At 44.5% G+C, this 19,550-nt stretch overlaps 2 protein-coding genes across 4 annotated transcripts; one reads left to right on the forward strand and one right to left on the reverse strand.

The window, feature by feature from the left end:
- Positions 1-2,723: 2,723 nt before the first annotated feature.
- On the reverse strand, positions 2,724-10,753 carry LOC117835882 (uncharacterized). 3 transcript variants are annotated; one of them, XM_034715205.2, is made up of 9 exons: positions 10,300-10,753; positions 9,594-9,791; positions 9,318-9,440; positions 9,098-9,135; positions 8,858-8,996; positions 4,882-8,073; positions 4,695-4,804; positions 3,481-3,724; positions 2,724-3,355 (listed from the first exon to the last, which is right to left on the reverse strand). In XM_034715205.2, the coding sequence occupies exons 1-8, from the start codon at positions 10,381-10,383 to the stop codon at positions 3,529-3,531; spliced, it is 4,080 nt and encodes a 1,359-aa protein (XP_034571096.1). In that variant the 5' UTR covers positions 10,384-10,753; the 3' UTR covers positions 2,724-3,355; positions 3,481-3,528. The 3 variants fall into 3 exon arrangements, with proteins under 3 accessions (XP_034571096.1, XP_034571095.1, XP_034571094.1); XM_034715204.2 differs by having other exon boundaries at positions 2,724-3,370; positions 8,822-8,996; XM_034715203.2 differs by having other exon boundaries at positions 8,822-8,996; positions 10,300-10,752.
- A 6,271-nt stretch (positions 10,754-17,024) lies between these two features.
- On the forward strand, positions 17,025-19,417 carry LOC140221255 (silicon efflux transporter LSI2). Its single transcript, XM_072290573.1, has 2 exons — positions 17,025-18,401; positions 18,770-19,417. The coding sequence occupies exons 1-2, from the start codon at positions 17,258-17,260 to the stop codon at positions 19,042-19,044; spliced, it is 1,419 nt and encodes a 472-aa protein (XP_072146674.1). The 5' UTR covers positions 17,025-17,257; the 3' UTR covers positions 19,045-19,417.
- Positions 19,418-19,550: the final 133 nt, after the last annotated feature.

Below are 19,550 nucleotides of genomic sequence, written 5' to 3' on the forward strand. Positions count from 1 at the left end.
GAGCGTTTATTGCTAATAATATAAATAGACATTTCGCCCCTCAATTATCGTCTTTTAATTGGATCAATTTAGTCCTCCAACTATTAGTGTGTACTTTTGGTTTCAAATTAAATCTCATCCCTCTGTTGCAGGTGGTCATCCATGTTGTCGAGCCACGTCACCCGGGTGAGATAGGGTTTTGCCTACACGTGTCAAAAGTATGCTTTCTTCTTTCAACCTACGCCACATATTCGACATATATATGCATACTCCCTTCGTCCCATAAAGAGTGCCCCTTTAGTTTTGTCCTAAGTCAAACCATCTTAGGTTTGACCAAATTTATATACAATATATCAATGCTTTTGATGTCTAACAAGTCTCATTCGTTATGAAATATATTATCATAGCTACCTATTTAATGTTATAAATATTGATACTCTTCATCGTAAACTTGATTAAAATTAAAATATTTTAACTTAGGATAAATATAAAGGGACACTCTTCGCGGTTTACACGGATCTATCGGACTGGAGGAGGCAAATCGATCGCATGCGTGCACGTACGCATGTCGTCGGTCTCTGTCACGCTTTGGTGCTAACTGGTAATTAATAAAATAAAATAAATTCACTCACCTATCATGCATCGATGATTCCTCCCCGCCGATGGATCGCTCGCTATCTTCCGTGGCGTAGCCGCCAAATCCGGGATCGAGTAGTCTGGAGAGCCACTGCCTGCATGTTGCCTACCTCCCATGACTTGATTCATTCTTCCACTCCAGCAGGGAGCAAGACCTAGCAATTGGTCATGCCCATGCGTGTGCTCTGATCGATCGATCTCATCACTAAGTGATCGATTGATGCTCCTCCGGCTCCGAGTCATTGATGATAATGCATGGTCTAAGGTAACGTAAACGTAAAAAGAATCAGTGTATTTGACGGCAGAATGGGTGATTACCCTCTTTATTTGGTTGCACTATAGTAACGTGATCAGATTACGGTGTGGGTGTTAATATCTGATTACGGTGGAGGAGTAGGGGTAACAAGCTTGTATAGATATTATTTAGGCAAGAGATTCGATTATAGTGTTAATTGATTATAAACCACCACAACCAAACATATGTAATAGGATTCGTTACCTTCCGTAATCAAATTAGTTACATTTGAGCTAACTAAACATCAAGCACGAGCCGATGGACTAGTATAAATAAACAATACTCCCTCCGTTCCAAATCGTCGTAGGTCGTTTCGACTTTTCTAAATGCATAAATATTGTTGCAACAATATCTATGCATTAAAAAAAAAGCTAAAACGGCTTGCGATTTGGAACAGAGGGGTAGAAGTAAGCCAGTTGCATAGGGATCGTTCTGTTCAATTAATCGTCCTTCCACAAATTTCTATCTTGTCCTATATATATATCTGTATGCATGTGTCTCGTATCACGTCGTCGGTGAGAAATTAAATAATAGAATGAACGTAACGTGCGTGCATGGGCTGGCTAGCTAGCTGATCCATCGATGCATGCCATCACCTCATCAGTACTGTACTGCATGCTGTTGGTTACATTACACTGTACCACATAGTGGTGTGCGGTGCTATATATACCCTGAGCCTCATCATGAAGGTGTGTCTCGTTGCTATCAGGAAGCAGGAAACATGACCGTATCATCCAATCCACCTCTGTGTCCTTTAGTGATTGTTGTTTCTCAGTGCACCATGCATTGTTATTTTGGTATCCAATGCTGTTTGTGGTTGCGGCCGCATGAATGTAATAATGCATGCATGCCGACTCACTAATCATGGATCATTAATTATTAATTAGCTGAGAAAAGTAAAAGTAGAGGAGTTTATCAATCTACCATCATTATCAACTCTTGGACTCCAGAGAGAGCAGCAGAGCAGACAGGCAGGAGGAAACACTGGAGGCGTTGTTTTTGGGTGTTTACATTACATGGAAATGGATCGATTATGTTAAAGAGGCTCTTGTCCCCCTGGCCACCTTACATGACCTACGATTTCATGGAGGATCCAAGTTACGAGGAGATGGAGGACGATGGATCGAGATGATCCGCTGCCTCGCTCCCTCCCTCTATTTCAGTGACACTCGAGGCCAACCCAACCCATTCCCATTTGCTCACTCTAGACTAGTGCTATATGCAATTGTATGGTTTGCTTGGCAGAGTGTAAAGTGATGAAGCGAGTGATCCAAGAGGGACGGGATATCATATCGGAGGGCTTGCAGACTGCACCTCTCTTTCTGGACCTTATTACAAGCTTCTTCGTTCCAAATTGTAGGTTGTTTTGATTTTTCTAGATTCATAAATATTATTATGCATCCAGATATAGTGTATGTCTTGATGCATGATAATACCTATAAATTTAGAAAAACTAAAACGACCTGCAATTTGAAACGGAGGGAGTATCTTTAGCTTTCAACTGATGATAGTGTAATTAATCATGTGGTGAATAAGTTGGCTACGTGTTAACAAACAGCACGATCGATTGCCTATGTACATCGCGATCATCCGGCCGGCCTGGGGAAATATAAAGTAAATAAAATCCCCGGCCATTCCCCAGGCACCTACTAAAATACTACAGTATATCTCTTACAAGTGGGCGTAAGCGTAATCATGCACTGCAGCCTTGGAGATGTCAATTGCTGCATGCTCTCCTCATATAATCACTTCTTGGAAGCAACTGAGATTAGCTTGGGATATACATATAATCATATAAAGTACAAAAAAGTACTTAACGGCAAACTTAAATATTATCCATATTCGCATTCGCTGTGAACAGTTACAGCAGCCTCACAGGAGCTATATTGTTGTACACTCAAGACTACAACAGAATGTGTGATAGAGAATATGTAATATATAATGACTGTACTAGCAGTAAGTACTAACCCATCCTCTACACTGGTCTCACCAAGAAAAAAAACTAACTACATTTATTAACAATTCATTCAGGTTGACTTAATCGTCATGTAAAACGGAAGGAGGGTCATCCGAGTAACCATATCAACAACTGACCATCACCCTCCCAGTCAACTCCATCACAAACTGGTGTATATACCAGACAAAGAAAAAAAAAGGCATGCCATTACAAATAAATATCAATAGGTTAAAATGAGACCACCATATCATAGCAAGCAGGCTAGCTCATAGTGTAGGGGCCGCATCCTCAAGGGGTGGGCAGTCACAGGCTCAGTTCACCCTATCACGGAGACCTTTACTGTCTTGGTGCGCATCCTCCAACACCAGCTACCAAGTCCAGTGTACATGGCGTTTGGCTCTGCACTTACCCGTCCATTCTCACATGATAATCCGACACGAATGTCGCATTGTTACCGCACGGACATAACAGGGCTTGATGGTGTCCATCTGTGGAATCAGAATCTTTTTAAGACTTAGCAGCGGGTGAAAAGAGGTGCCAGTGAGCGATGCAATCTTTTTAAGAGGTGTCACTCGAAACTGTGCGCAGTCAGTGTAGTAATTAAACGCAGTACCTGTGTTGTCAGTCTCAAGGTTACGGCAGGCCATAGTTCCCCATCACGCTAAAACCATCGCCCTTTCTTCGTAGCTTTAAGTTCCATCACTAATCGTTCCCTCTGAGCCTCAACTTCTGCATACTGCAAGCTCATGTTGAGTAGCCGCTCCTTCATATCTCTCAGCTCTCCTTCCAGTTGCAAAACCCTATCAGTGTGACCATCATTACCATCTCCACCAGCAGATTGCCCCTCAGGCATCGGACTGTACATAAAAAAAAATCTTCTTAGTTAAAAGCTGACAGAAAACTATAGGACTAATTCCCCATGTTCAGTGCCATGGATAATATCCCAAACTAATAAGATAAATAAATTATTGCATAATAAAAGTAACTGACTTCAAGATTTCTGTTACTCCAGCAATGTGTGACACTAAGGGCGTGCTCGGTTCCTCGGCAAGGGTTGCCTCGCCTTGCCCTTGCAAGCGAGCCTCGCCTTGCCGGCCCAGGCGAGCGGGAACAGCTCTCCCGCGGAAGCAAGCTGAAAGCTTGTCGGCACAGACTCCAGGGAGAGCTTGCTGAGGAACCGAACGCTGCTTTTCTTGCCCAGCTAAGCAAAGCAAGGTGTGACAAGGGATCCAAGCACCCCCTGAGCTCATTCAAGATTTTCCATGTGATGTGTACAATTACTCTCAAGTCACAAGGCAATGCACAACAGACTACGCAAACATATGGCCAAGCACAGCAGATTACTCAATCTTACATCAGACAGAAAATAAAAGCATTTGTCTAGAATTTGCCATAAGAATAAGATGGTCCTTTCCTGACCATTGCCTACCCATTAATGAGCTTATCTTTTATATATACTCTATTAGTGTATTGCAGGGTTGCCAAAAAAAATTTTAAAGTAGACTTTTTATGGTCCATCAAGAAGTACTATAAGGTGTCAAAATTATAACCAAATTTGGCACCTCCCATGCTATAATTTGTGGTAACTCTTGATGGACTGCAAAAAGTCTCTTAATTTTAAGGTTAAATGGAAAATACATACATAAAAGGCACTTTCATGACACATAGTTGCCAGCGCTTCGGTTCATTATAGTCTTCTGGATTGACGAATTAGTTTTTAGTCATAACAAAACAGGACATAATAGCTACTAATATCAATTCTATCACTCTATGTATAGTGAACATCACAAAGAACACATTTAAGCTTGCAATGGAAGGTGTACGTACCTCTTTTGTTGAGCTCTGTACAACTTATTTTCCTCCAACGCCTCTGCAAGCTTAGTTTCCAGCAACTGAATTTTGGACTGAATGTCTGCCTGATCATCTCCTCCAATCTCCTACAGGCACAAGCAGATAGAAACATCAATAAGGTGGAATTGTTTAATCATCAAAGTAAGTACTTTATATGGCTAACCTGCATTCCAAGATTCTCTTCTTTAATGTGGGACATTTTCTCAAACCCCTTTTCCATAACTTGAACTCTCCTGGCGAGATCCTCATTTTCCTGCTCAAGAGATTGCAACTTCCTCTGGTACTCGCTATTTGATCTCTTGATCCTACTAAGCTCGTTCTTTAATTCTGCTTCATGTACATGTGATGCTTCCGATGCTGATAGATCACTCTCCAACCTCAAGAGCTTTGCGTGCATAGCTATTCTGCTTCTTCTTTCTTCTTCACCATTTTTCAAAGTCTCCTGCATGTCAGAAACCTTATCTGTTAGCATAGCCTTCTGTGCTTTTAGTTCTTCACAATCCTCAGTCACCGAGCGCAGAAGCTCCTCCAGTTTTCCTTTTTCGAACTTAGCCTCATCAAGAGAGCTCTGAAGTTTGAAAACCTCATCTTGAAGATTCATTATCTTCTGGACCTGCAGATTCAGACCAGATATTTCTTCCAGCATTTGCTGTTTCTCATAATCACTAGATTTAAGCTTCAGTTCTAGTTCATTAGAAGTCTTCCTCAACATATCTTCGTTGGATTTAGCAGCTTCCATTAACTTTTTCATATGTTCAGCATCTGCTGTCAACATTTCCTCACTCTGCTTGGAGGCATTAAGGGAATCGACTAACCCTTTAATTTTATTTTTGGACTCCTTACGCAGGTCTTCCAGTTGAGACTCATAATGTCTCAATTGTGCACTGACATCTTGGAGATTGGCCTCAAGTTTAGCCTTGTCTGCTCGCAGGACAGATACCTCTCGAATAGCATCCAGTGTGGCATTTTCTCGTTCCTCGTGTGTGGAGGAGACCCGTGCAGTGAGGCTGATGACCTCTCTCTCAAGATTCTCTACTTCAAGAGTCTTTTCATTTTCGATCTTGTTCAGCATGAACTGCGCGCGATTAATTCTTTCTTCTTGTTCCGTGTGCTCCTGGAATATACTCTCCAGTTCTGACAACAAAGACTGCTCTTTAGAAGAAATGTCCTTCTGCAGTGCAGAAAGCTTTGCCTCAAGGAATTCCACTGTTTTGCTAAAATCAAAGTTCCTTTTTTTCGACTCATCCAGTTCCTGCTCTTTTTGTGTAAGATGTCCATGCAATTCCAACTTCTGCTTCTTCAGATCAGCAATTAGATTCTGAAGAGAACTGCACTCTTCAATAAGGCTCTCAACCGTAGATTGCAGTTTAGAATTAGATCTTCTCAGAACTTCAGAGTCATCCTGTGCTTCTGACAATCTTCTTTGAGATTCTTGTTGTTTCTGCTTAAATTCGAGCCTCTGACTTTCCATCTCTGATTGCTGGCACTCTACTTTATCTTTGAGATTGACGATAAGAGCTTTGGAGTCATGTATCTGCAGCTCGCTTGATTCCTTCTCATTTGTCAGGTAAGTCAATTGTGCTTCCAGTCCAGATATCCGTTCTGACAGCTCTATGTTTTCCTGTTCCAGCTCCGAAATATGCAACTCTAGTTCAGCTTTGCAGCTCTCTAGCTCAATGACATTCCTTTGAAGAACCTTATTAGCCGAAACATGGGAATCTATGCTGCTGGAAAGCACAAGGATATCTTGCCGCACTTCGTCCAAGCATTTTGAAGTGATGCTGCTTTCTTTAAGTGATGCGGACAGGCGTTCCTCAAGCTGACTCTTCTCTGCCTGAATTTCAGAAATAAAATTTTCCATTTCAACCTTGGAACGCCGCAGGTTTTCATTTTCCTGTAGTTGCATTTCAAACCTCGCCTTCAGCGTATCTTTCTCAGATTCAATATCCTCTAGATCTGCTGTTCTATACTGGTACTTTTGTGTACCACCAGATTCGCTAGCTTCCGGTTCTGTAGAATGGAAACCATTAATCTTCCTTCTCAGCTCAGACAACTCGATATTTCTTTGTTCCAAATCCTCTTGGCTTTTTTGGAACTTTTCTTCTAGCTCACAGGTTTGAGACCTAAACTTTAGCAGCTTCAGCTCAAGGTCAGCACATTTTCTCTGTAATTCGTCTGCATTAGACATTGATGCCTCAAAAAAACTGCCATCTCTTAACATTTCCTTGTTCCTAAGTTCCTCCTCCAGTTGATGTATCCGTGATGTAAGCTTTTCAAATTGCAGCTCATTGTTGTTTGAAATGTGAGGAACCTGCCCTTTTGTCATCCCATTTTCTTTCAGCTTATATATAAGCTCCAAATTTTCATCTGTTAGCTCAGAACAGTCCTTCTCAAGCTCTTGTATTTTAGCCCTTAAAATTTCATTTTCTTTCTCCAATTCAAGATAAACGGCATTGGAACCTGCACCACCTGCATTTCCAACATTGAGAGCACGATCCAATTTCTCCCTCAGCATTTTGATTTCATCCTCTTTTATTGATAGTTTCTTAGCCCACTCCGTGTCCTCTTTGACCAACAACCCATTTTCAGGATCAGCAGTCTGCTTGACCTTTGAAATCTTAGATATTTCTACTCTTTGTTCTTCTATGGTCTCCTCAAGTTCCTGAAGAATAGAAAGAAGCTCAATATTTGCCTCTTGAGTCCTGTTTACTTGTATGGTTAAGTCGGCATTTGACTCCTTCAGATACTTCACCTCCTCTTCAAGTTCCTTCTGCAGGTCTATCCAGTCTGCACGTTTCGGTATTCCTGTAATAGTTTGTCGTGTGTTTACATCTTGTAAGGATGACTTTAATTCTTCAATTTCATGCCTATAAGAATCCCGTTCAGCTTGTGCAGCAGACAGCTCAACTGCTAGCTCAGCCTGTTGCTTTGATTTTTCAGAACACTCCTTCTTCAGCAACTCTAGATCAGCCTTCAACTTACGAGAATGCCGTTCCCACATTTTTGCCTCATCACGGAGTTCCTCGATTGTTTCTTCAGCAGCTTCGAGAAGATCTTTAGATGAGTCAGATGCCCCCATAGATAACTGAGAAAGGCCATTTCCAAATGTTTTTGGAGTACTCCCTTGTAACATAGTTGGACCTGAAGCCCGAGAACTGAAAGATGAATTGTTGGATCTAAATCCATCATCACCGCGGCCAGCACTAACATAACTAGCATGGGAACTAGCAGAATCCTGCCTTCCCACATAAAGTCCTCCATTAGAGTTGTCTCTAGGAGAGAAGTTTGTTCTATCTGCAGTACTATCTCCAGAATTAGAACTCCGGTGGGACCCTGATGCTGAGAAACTTGTTTCCTGAAAACAAAAATGATGACAAGTAATTGGCATGAACACATAATACTCTGATATAGCATGACATCTAACCAAAGTAATTGTTAATCGTTGATGGTGAAATTGTAGTCCACATATAAAAAGAACATATCCAAATTTGTGGAGCCTGCAAGAGTTCCCATGCAAAAAAATACATATATCTTTACAAGGATTTTATTGCTGATGGTAATGATTATAGGTTCGCCATGTTCCACATTGGAGTGTCATGTGCCATGGAGGAACCTTTGTGGAGGATGGGATCATCTGCACATAGTTGTACTCGTGTGGTTTATAGTATGACTTTTGTGGTAAGCTGATCAGTAGCGAATTATATATGTCATTCCTAGATTTATGAATAAATCATTGAGTAGTGTTTAGAACTTGTGGTAACTTTTATGCGTGATGGCAACAACTGAAACAATTAAGATTTTGGGTAATGACTAAATGCAAAGGATTTCATCAGTTAGCAGCTTGGAGGAAAAGATCCGTGGATGGGTTCTTTATTTTATTCCATCCAGAGTCTGCCATCTAAACATCAAAATGGGGTGTTCTAACTTCTAACCACAAGGTTAGACCCATAGCAATGGCACCTAAGAGTTCTGTTGTCATTCGTATTATTAACAAATTCAGTGAAAATTTGCTAGATCTCAAGGTATCAGGAACAGGCTAATGAGAAATCATGATGGATGGGAAAAACTTGGGACAGAGCAAATTGTTTGAAACGATAGCATACCCTGTTTCCAGGTTCATCTTGATAAGTTGTACCCACATGATTTTCTGATGAAGAACGAACCCCCCTGTTGAACATACTATCCGAGCAATCTGACCTGTTGTCCATGTCATCGTTGGTTGGTGTGGGACTACGGTCCTCAAGACGGGGAGACATGTCTCTCAATGATCTGACACCACTACAGAGAAATGGGAGGATTGCTAAGATTCGAGATTTGGGGGAAGCAAAAACCAAATAAAATTTGCCAAGAATGAAATACTGAAGCGTCGGTTTAGTTACCTCAGCTTAGACTTTGTGCCAAGACATTGAACCTTAAGCTGCAGGTGATAAAAAAATTGGGCGTCAACATATGTAGTAACCATGAAACAGGCACTTACGTGACAGTAGGTCTTGAGCAGTGGGTGGAGAAAAGAATACCAGCATTTTTATGGCTATCAAATCATGTAAGCAACACGCAGATAGCCTTTGAAACGAAAAGATGTAAATAACTCAATCACACCTGTAAAACTGTTCCGGAGTTGCATCTCTTCAGTGGCAAGGAGATAGCAGTTGGGTCCACCAAATTCAGAAAATTAGACAGGTTTAGAAAAATCTCCCCAAGAATGCCAGATTTCGTTGATCCCTGCAACATGATAGAAGTTGGTAGCGGCACAATGGCATAGCTTGGCAACAGGAATAGGAAAGACTGAAGGTAGGTATTGAGATTGAAACAGAAACTTGATGTCCAGGGTCCAGGCATAGGTAAATTGGCAAAATATCCGTACGTATTCCATACCACGGAAACAATAATCTTGTATTGGCACTCTTCATACTCTTTGGAGACTTCATCCTTGGAAAACCATATTGGTTCCAATATGGTGTCGGGCCATTGGCATATTCCACTTCGAGAAGCTGCTTTACTGGACTTTGCAATTGTTTTTCCAGAATCCACGGAGACTATTGAAAGGAAGAGCCTGTCCGATACTGAAGGGACCTGTGAAACAGAAATGGACAAGAGGTTAACAACAGTGAGCACGTGTAGCACATACATCAGCGGAAAATGCATATGAAACACAAAAGCAGATTTGCAGTAGGGCAATAGTACATAGTACAAGTGACGAAGTGAATTTCCAAGGAAATTAAGACGGTGACCAATGCGATTGCATATGAGGTTGAGTAACGCGTTATAGTTTCCCCAATCTCTTTTAGTGCTGGACTGCTGGTTTGAGGTACGTCAGTAAGGCTGACGACTACTAACTAGTAACATGGATGAAAGGTTAATGCTGAAGCGGTGCAGGCGAGGAGCAGAGTTGAGAAATTTTGGCACCCGCACCGGACGGAGGATACAGTATATTCGCATCGGACTGGGCGGCGCACTAGGAATCCCGCAAGCAAAGCAGATTACAGTCATACAGTATTTAGTAGCGGGGCAGACAGCACACAGAAGGAAGCGGAAGCTAGAGCAGAGCAGAGCGGGGGCAGGGGATAGATAGACGACGGACCTGGACGGCGCGGAAGTTGGAGAATCTGAAGTCGTAGCGCTCGCCGGCGCGGTCGGAGGAGCGGTGGCGATGCAGCTTGAACATCTTGGTTCTTGGTAGTCGGTGGCTCCAGCCGGAAGAATCCCTCCCCACCCTCTTTTCCGGCGGACTGAACCCGGAGATTGGGTGGTCAGGTCGCCGGTGCAGGCGACGGCGGGAGGCGTACGGCGGCGCAAATCATTGCGGCGCAGTACAGGAAAAGGGGGAAGAAGAGGAATCTTAGGAAGCGGGGAAAGAAAACAGGGATCCCGTCCCCCACGTCGCCTCCTCTCACCTGCACCTGGGTCCTGGGTCCTCCCCTCCCTGGCTGCTGGCTGCTGGCAGTGGCAAAGCAGCCAACGAGGGATCGGATTGGAGGAGTGGGAATGCAAGAGGGAGGGAGAGCGAAAAATCCCACCTTTTTCCCCCCACCCCCGCCCTCTCCGGTCTCCAGTCTGCTACTCTGCTCTGCTCCTTGCTGGCGCCTGCCGGTCTCCTAATTACCCAATTAATTAACTACTACTGCTCCTACTGCTCCCTCCATTTATTTTTACTCCCTCCATTTACTCCCAATTAATTGGTTAAATTACAAATCCATTACATCATTAAAAGAATTATTGATTAAATTATTAGTTAAAGATAGCAACGGTTTACATGCATATAAACGGAGGCAAGGCGCAGGAAAGGACAGGAGGTCGCCTCGTGCTTTGCGATCCCGGTTGTCCAGTTGCGCAGCCCATCCATCGGCGAGCACGTCGCCGTCGTCGTCGGGTGAGGCCATGCCCATTGTATTCTACCGCCCGCCTGCCGCCTGCAGCGGAGATGCACGCGCTAGGCCGGCCGGCTTGCTTAGCTGCTTGCTCGCTCGTTGCCTTCACTCTCTCCCCCTCTCCCTGCTTGTACTTAACCCACAGCTTTCACCACTGTCAATGGATACCTTCCAATCTCAGCATCCACATCATTGTTTTCTTAATTTGCGATCGAGGTCGTCTCATCAAATAAATGCAGATAATCCGATCCCTCCTCGGTTGTTGGTACCGGCTCCGATCGAGTTGTTGCCTTGGTTGTACTCTTATCTTTTGTTAATTTCCCCTTTCTTCAGATGAAGCAAATTAAATTAAAGCTCTTTCATTTATTGCATTATTGCATGCCCAACCACATATGCCATTGTCCAGCTAGCCCTCGTTACAATATTTATAACCTACAATTTGAAAGAGAAGGAGCAGTAGTAAAGTGGTTAATTATATATCAATAGACAATTCTCATAATAAACCAACTCAAATTAAACACCTGATGATCTATTGGCCGGTGCACCGAGCAGCAGCGCAAGCAAGCACAAGAAGAAGAATATTCTCGATCTATGCAAGTTGCACATGTGCTAATATACGATCGAGATTCGAGATGGAAGCGCTGGAACATTACAGCACTGTGCTATGTACGGGTAGTACTACCTACGTTGCTGCTCAGCTCCAAAAATAAATAAATAAATAAATAAATAAATATTAAAAGGTCGTCAATAATCCCATGGGGCCCGACGGTCGATCAATCCAACAATGAAGTGCATGTGCTACATATACTGTATATACCGTTGTGGTCATCACACGCCTGTCCATCTGTTGCATGCATGCGTTTTCACTCCTCCGTAATAAAAGATAGATTGGAGCATTTGTCGACCCGGGCCAAAAAAAAATCAATTTATTTTGGGTTAAAAAAAGGCCATGATCGGGTTTTCCGTTCTTTTCTATAGAAAAATAGATGAAATAAATTGCCTGGATGAATTTGGACCAGTCCGAATTTTTCGCTGACAAGCGTGGGTGGGGCCAAAACCCCGCGGGTTTGGACCGAGCCTAAAATGCTCGAGCCTGATAAAAGGTATTCCTCTTTCTATGAATATAAGGGCTTTAGAAATTTACAGTTTCTCCACAAATATAGGGACTAATGACCTAATTCACCATAATTGACAAAGATTTAAGGTTGTCATGTATGATATTGGTTACCTGGAAATGATGGTGTCATTGTCATTCGGTGCATGTTAAGAGTATATATATGCATCCTTTTCCTCTCTACTTAAGTTCCTCAAAAATCTCACAATTCCTCAAATTTGTGGATGGAAAGAGTAGACATCAAATTTACAATGTATTGCTGTTCAGCCCTATCTAAATTTTTCTTCCCTCCATCTGCCCCTGAGTACGGCATGCCGTTCATGGCACTTTTAAAAAAAAAAGTAAAAGGAAGTGAGAGAAGCAAAGAAGAATAAGATAGACTCAGAAATAAGAACTAAAAAGGCTACGTATTACGTGTATGTTGGAAAGCTCGGGCACGTCATCCATATGCTAGGGGCGCGGTGGTTGAGCGAAAGCACGATCTCAAAGTAGAGGAGTAAAGCTTAGCGACACGTATCCGGTGTGCTTTGGGCATGCAGAAAATACGAGAAATAAAGGACCTCTCTTTGCAGTCTACCTGCTTGCATGCTCTTCAACGATGGTCCTTTTTAATCTTCCATACCAGGGATATGATATAGTAGGCATGAAAAGCTCAATTCCTTTTTATTAAAAATAGGTGATTGTTTTGTTGTAAAAATACAGTGTATCGTGATATAATTAAATGAAGTCAATAGAAAGAAAAGGAGTTTTATCTTAATTCATTCACGGAGTCGTTGGATCCAACTGTTGGCACAAACATACTCCAGTAAAGCAATGCATGCAGGGCCGTGCTCCGAATCGTCGGCCGGGTGCCGGGCCTTTTTGCGGGCCTGGCCCAACCCCTTCTCCTTGCTTGGTTGCTTCCGTTGGAGCGTCGGCGTCAGCCAACGCATGCATCCACCTGCCTTGGATTTGATTTGCATTGCATGCATTGGGTTCAAGTCAAGTGCTGCTTATTATATTGATTTGCAAGTCCATTAGACATACGGCAGGTGAGATAGCCAGACTGCAACGCAATAATGCAAGAGCAAGGAGGCCATCCAATTATAAATGGGCCATCTGCTCACGCCCATCGACAGCCCTTCTTTTTTACAGAAGTGCTACAGAAGTTGAAGAAGCATGTGCTGTGCGGGCCTCGGCCCATGGGCCATCTATCGTAGTCAAATCTACAATATGCAAGTCAAAGAAAGTCCGTTTTTTTTTTTTTGGATGGTCCATGACCATGAGGACGAATTGATTGAGGGAGGGAGGGTTTTGGAATTAACAAGATCGAACAATGCAAGATTATTGCCCGGCCGTCACCTGAAAAATATGATATGATATGATGGAGCCATGCTAAAGAAATTGATTCTACCTGTACGAGTGTGAATAAAAATGACATATATACGATGCCTAGCCTAGCTAATAAATAAAGGCTATTAGCTAGTTTCTTTTTCTGTAATAGCAACGCAAACAAGAGACAGCCGCCAAGCGCCAGCAGAGTCATAGATATGACGATGCAAGCACTAAAACTGACTATCGATGGAACTCAACGTGCATATATGGACGATCTATCGATTGTTTTTAGCCCCAGTCAGGTTAAATCAGAGCAGGTAGTACGTAGCAACCTCGTGGATCAGAGCATTCCTCACCCCAAACGGTACCGTGTGTCACGCCTAGCTACATGTCCGTCCAATGCCCATCCATCAGCTAGCACGCAAGCAGGTTGTTTACATTCAATCACCAATTCTACGACATGATCATCATCATATGTTCAATCACGGAGCTAACTCTCGCTGCATATCACCGGCTGTGATCGTTCGCCACATTCAACGACGAGCTTTCCGCCAGTTAACCATCGGCACCTGGGATAGCTACCCACTGACCTCGCGTTCGTAGGATGGCGCCCCAGCAGTGCTCTGTAATTGTCAGATGTCAATATTTCTTCCTCTCTCTTCTCTATTAATTAATACAAGTCCAGCAATCTCTGCCGGATCCGCAATTTTTTTAAAAAAAATATTTCTTCTTCTTCTTTTACTGGTTTCAGATGTCAATAAGTAATGTCGGCTACAATAGTTCCACTAATTAATCAAGTCCAGGTATACTACATCAATTGTAGCATTTGCCAGCAGCGATAGATTATTTGCACTGTGGGGAGCGGGGCAATATCGCTCAACACTCTGACAGCGACAAAAGAAATGGATCCGTGACGTGCAGTACTGCGGCGGGCGTGGCGAGGCCCCTGCGCGCGGTGTCTCTTCGAGGCGACGAGAGAGAGGCAGAGTCCAACGGCGGATGTGGCGAGGCCTCCGCGCGTTGTGTTATCGTGGCGGCGACTGCGAGGCAGCCTGCGAGAGGTCCGGATTCGGTACTATCACCTTGAGTGTGACGCTAGGTTACGCTGGGAGGTTTCAATGACTTCTTGACCGTGTGTATGGTGGTACGGGCTGTGGTAAGGCTTCGGTTCTGTTGCTTACGCTGGGAGGTTTCAATGACTTCTTGACCGTGTGTATGGTGGTACGGGCTGCGGTAAGGCTTCGGTTATGTTGCCAAGGTGTTGAGTTCGGTGCGTGTTGATGTCCCAATCCAACTGGCCGATGTGTTGTAGAGTTGAGTTGCGCGTGAGGGTATGGTGCGGCATGCGTTGATGACTCAATCCAACCTGTCGGTGTTTGCGTTGTTTTTTCTTTTTGTTGTTTTCGTCCTGTCTGGACTTCACCTTCTTTTTCAATATAATCGGCAACTCTCATGCCTGATTCGTTTAAAAAAACATATTATTTGCACTGTTAAATGACAAATACCACATATGCTAGCTAGATGCATAGAGATGAAAATGATCTATCAACGACTCATGTCTTAACCAATCAATTTATATTTTTCCTCGCCCAAAAGGACCAAGACGACGTGCCGATATTACTTTTGAATGATGGATCTGGCTGTAGTTATTTTCTTAAGTGGCATGAAAATAATGGGGTAATTTTAGATAGAGAAATTGGGAATTTATAGAACCATGCCTATGTAACAGCGAAGGTTGTAACAAGTAGTCAGTAGTACTATTTTTTTTTTGTCAAAGATTCATTCTCCTGGCTACTTGGTGTGTGCAGATATTTCTTTGGCTCAGCTCTCTCATGTTGCATTTCCTTACTGGCAACTTGACTGTAAACTATGGTTCCTTTAATGACACATATCTTTTGTAATCAGTAACTGCTACCAAGACTAGTTGCAAACTTATGTAGCTATAGTTAATATCAAATGGATGCAATGGCGATTGGTGAGCACAAGTAGTCCGGGTGCAGATCATATATATACAGTGTAATTCACACCGCTAATTTGGAATTTTTTTAGCACCTGTTTATTATATTTTCTTCACATAAAGAATTGTCGAGTTGTGTTTAGTTTAGCAAACAATTGTGCTCAAAAGCTAAGTGCACTTCTTTCCAGATGGAGGAGATGATCAACATCAGTTTCAATCAAAAGGCCGGTTGGCTAAAAATGGAAGAGAAGTTATTTGTATGGATAAAAAAGCATAGTAGTTCACCTTTGGTCTTGAGCTAGTGGCCCTCGTGGTGCCACCGTACCGCATGCCCTACTTCGAGTACTGCATGAGTGCACTCGGACTGAGCAAACACCTTGAGCACACTATATATCCTCCAGGTCTAAAAGCTTGAATTAATGAATTTCTTATAGTCCAATCGATAAAGTCCAACAGAATGTCGACACAACTGCCAAGTAAATGTATTTGTTAATGAGCTCGTCTTGTTCTTCCAGCTGTCAAAATGAGGAGGAGATAAGAATCTGTTGACACTGTTGAGAGCCTGAATTAATTAAGCAGCGGCCGGTTTGCATAATAATAAAGTGGAAGATATATGCAGTCGAAACTTTATGGATTCTAATTTCAGCCATGAGGTAGCTAGACATAGAACATACTATACATATGCTGTGCTTGTCCTATATTGGCCAGAAAGGCAGACATCATCCGGCCGTGAAATGAAATGTTGTATAAGGTTGGGGAGGTCCACACGGCCGGATCAATCGACACATCAGTCTAGTTTATTCTGCTGCAGATACGGCTGGGCCAATCGCCTGCAAGTATCGGCTCTCCATACGGCCCTAACCATGTCATCAATAACTTATCGACAATATATATATACTAGCTATATATAGTAATAATAATGCTGGACCCGTGTGAAGTTGATAGTCTGCGTGCTATAATAATAAGTAAAGCAATCGATGGATCGATGGGCAACTTGCTTTAATAAGAGCATGCAGCAGTGACGCGTGAGCCCGAAAGCTAGTGGCAGTGCAATTAAGGTCCTCTTTGGCATGGCTCATCCCAAAACAGCTTCACCGGTGAAGCCAAAACCGGTGAGGAAAAAAAATTGGCTTCACCCGGCTTCCCGTTCATTTTAGTCCCGGCTTACAAAACGGCTTCACGCAAATTGATGAAGCTAAAGCCGAAATAAGCCGTGCCAAAGAGGGCCTAAGAGTGCATTTGATTAACAACGCGAGCTTAACTGCTCCATCGTTCGCTTGCATTGCTAATTAAGGAACAAGCTAGCATATTTATATATATATTGCTGGATGTTACCTTACCGACCAACGCATCAGCAGCTTACTACTTTGCATTTTTTACCCTAAAAAAGCTATATAGCCCCCTTAGCTGTGATGCTAATTTGACTCTCAGGCCTTGCTGCTTTATTTGATGTACATGCATGATGAGCATGCATATATGCATGATGTCACCATATACATGACATCGGATGACGACCTCCATCGAACGGCTGCTTCTATTTATAGCCGCGATCGAGAAGGCTCGCCCATCCGCAGCAGCACTCGATCACTGCCCATCGTCCATCTATCACTTGCCAAGCAGAGCAATATACCTGAGAGCTGTGACTAGCTAGCTACATACATAACGATTTATAGACAGATAGTAGTGACTAGCTAGGAGAGCTGCTGCTGGCTAGCACAGACGCTCAGATCGAGTCAGAGATCGTCCTCCAACAAGCTCTTGAAGCTCAGAAAGAGACTACTAGACGATGGCTCTGGCGTCGGTGTCCAAGGTGGTTCTGGGGTCGGTCGCCTTCGGCGTGTTCTGGGTGCTGGCGGTGTTCCCGTCGGTGCCCTTCATGCCCATCGGCCGCACGGCGGGGGCCCTGCTCAGCGCCGTGCTCATGATCATCTTCCACGTCATCAGCCCCGACGACGCGTACGCCTCCGTGGACCTGCCCATCCTGGGCCTGCTCTTCGCCACCATGGTGGTGGGCACCTACCTCAAGAACGCCGGCATGTTCAAGCACCTGGGCACGCTGCTCGCCTGGAAGAGCCAGGGAGGCCGTGACCTGCTCTGCCGCGTCTGCATCGTCACCGCGCTCGCCAGCGCCCTCTTCACCAACGACACCTGCTGTGTCGTCCTCACCGAGTTCGTGCTCGAGCTCGCCGCCGAGCGCAACCTGCCAGCCAAGCCCTTCCTGCTCGCGCTCGCTTCCAGCGCCAACATCGGCTCCAGCGCCACGCCCATTGGGAATCCTCAGAATCTTGTGATTGCCTTCAACAGCAAGATCTCCTTCCCCAAGTTCCTCCTGGGCATCCTGCCCGCCATGCTCGCTGGCATGGCCGTCAACATGGTCATGCTCCTCTGCATGTACTGGAAGGACCTCGAGGGGACCAGCCCCGACCTCGTCTCCGACGGCAAGCAGATGGAGGCCGTCGAGGAGGGCATGGCGTCAAAGACCCCTTCCCCAGCCAAGCTGACCAACGGCGGAGGATACAGCTCGCCGCTCATGACGGAGGACATCTCCACCAAGCACCCCTGGTTCATGCAGTGCACGGAGCAGCGCAGGAAGCTCTTCCTCAAGAGCTTCGCCTACATCGTCACCGTCGGCATGGTCATCGCCTACATGGTCGGCCTCAACATGTCGTGGACCGCCATCACCACCGCCATCGCCCTGGTCGTCGTGGACTTCCGCGACGCCGAGCCGTGCCTTGACAAGGTGTCCTACTCGCTGCTCGTCTTCTTCTCGGGCATGTTCATCACCGTGAGCGGGTTCAACAAGACGGGGCTGCCAGGGGCCATCTGGAACTTCATGGCGCCCTACTCCAAGGTCAACAGCGTCGGCGGCATCTCCGTGCTCTCCATCATCATCCTCCTCCTCTCCAACCTCGCCTCCAACGTCCCAACAGGTACGTACTACGTCGCTACTGTACTATACACGTAGCCAGCATGCATTCAAGTACGTGTGCCACTACCCAGTAGCTAGAAAGGGAACATATTCAAAGCCAAAGACAAAAAAATGCTAAAGGCTGATCATGACGCTGACACGCATGCATCGTCGTTCTTTAGTTAGAATCTTAACAGCTAGCAGGCTATTATATTTACTAATAAGATCGAGCGAGCGAGCTAGGTAGATGAGCACTAATTTTCTTTTGATGACAGGATCACCGGTATCTAGCTTAGTGCACGTATGCATGGAATAATTTTATTTTTTTTCTTTGGAGTTGTGATGTGACCTGATGTTACCTGCCGTGATGTAACCCGGTTGTCGGTGCAGTGCTGCTGATGGGCGGCGAGGTGGCCTCCGCGGCGGCGCTGATCTCGCCGGCGGCAGTGATCAGGTCGTGGCTGCTGCTGGCGTGGGTGAGCACGGTGGCGGGCAACCTCTCTCTGCTGGGTTCGGCAGCGAACCTGATCGTGTGCGAGCAGGCACGCCGGGCGCAGCGCAACGCTTACGACCTCACCTTCTGGAACCACATCGTCTTCGGCGTGCCCTCCACCCTCATCGTCACCGCCGTCGGCATCCCCCTCATCGGAAAGATCAACGTCTAGTTACGTTAATAATCCTGCCGACCGCCGGCCGTCGTCAGCTAGCCACCATCAACGACGCCTCATTCTGCATTATTCCTGGCCTGCATGCGTATGTTGTTAGCAGCTAGCGTGGCGTATACTTGCGAGTATAATTGTACGTACAGTGCTGTTACTAGTTGCGTATATGTGGTGTGTAATGGCTCCAAAGAGTTTCACTTAACTCTCAGCTCCGGACAGTTATTACGATTGTGGAGCGAGAGGCAGTGATAGATAACCAATGGTAAATCTTCCAGGAAAAACGCAAGGTAGTGTTCTAAGCAGTGCACTGTCTGCCTGCCTGCATGAAGAATATGCATGTGGTCTTGACTATCAATATCAGTTGTCTTTCTAATTACCTGGTTGAAAAGGAAATGGCCATTTGGCAGCTTCTATCTCATGATTGGTTGGAATATAATTAATTAATCATTCAGCCACCGCCCATACTGCATTATACTTGTTGGCATTGGGCAAAAAAAAAAGAAGGTGCT

This window comes from Setaria viridis, chromosome 9 (assembly GCF_005286985.2).
Source record: "Setaria viridis chromosome 9, Setaria_viridis_v4.0, whole genome shotgun sequence".
Taxonomy (NCBI): domain Eukaryota; kingdom Viridiplantae; phylum Streptophyta; class Magnoliopsida; order Poales; family Poaceae; genus Setaria; species Setaria viridis.

Excerpts from the sequence above, each read along its gene's own strand:
- LOC140221255 (XM_072290573.1), top strand. The coding sequence starts at position 17,258 with ATGGCTCTGGCGTCGGTGTCCAAGGTGGTTCTGGGGTCGGTCGCCTTC. Across the intron at positions 18,402-18,769 it reads CGCCTCCAACGTCCCAACAG|TGCTGCTGATGGGCGGCGAG; the intron begins GTACGTACTACG and ends TTGTCGGTGCAG.
- LOC117835882 (XM_034715204.2), bottom strand. The coding sequence starts at position 10,383 with ATGTTCAAGCTGCATCGCCACCGCTCCTCCGACCGCGCCGGCGAGCGC. Across the intron at positions 9,441-9,593 it reads ACAAGATTATTGTTTCCGTG|GGATCAACGAAATCTGGCAT; the intron begins GTATGGAATACG and ends ATCATGTTGCAG. Across the intron at positions 3,725-4,694 it reads TACAGAGCTCAACAAAAGAG|TCCGATGCCTGAGGGGCAAT; the intron begins GTACGTACACCT and ends TTTTATGTACAG.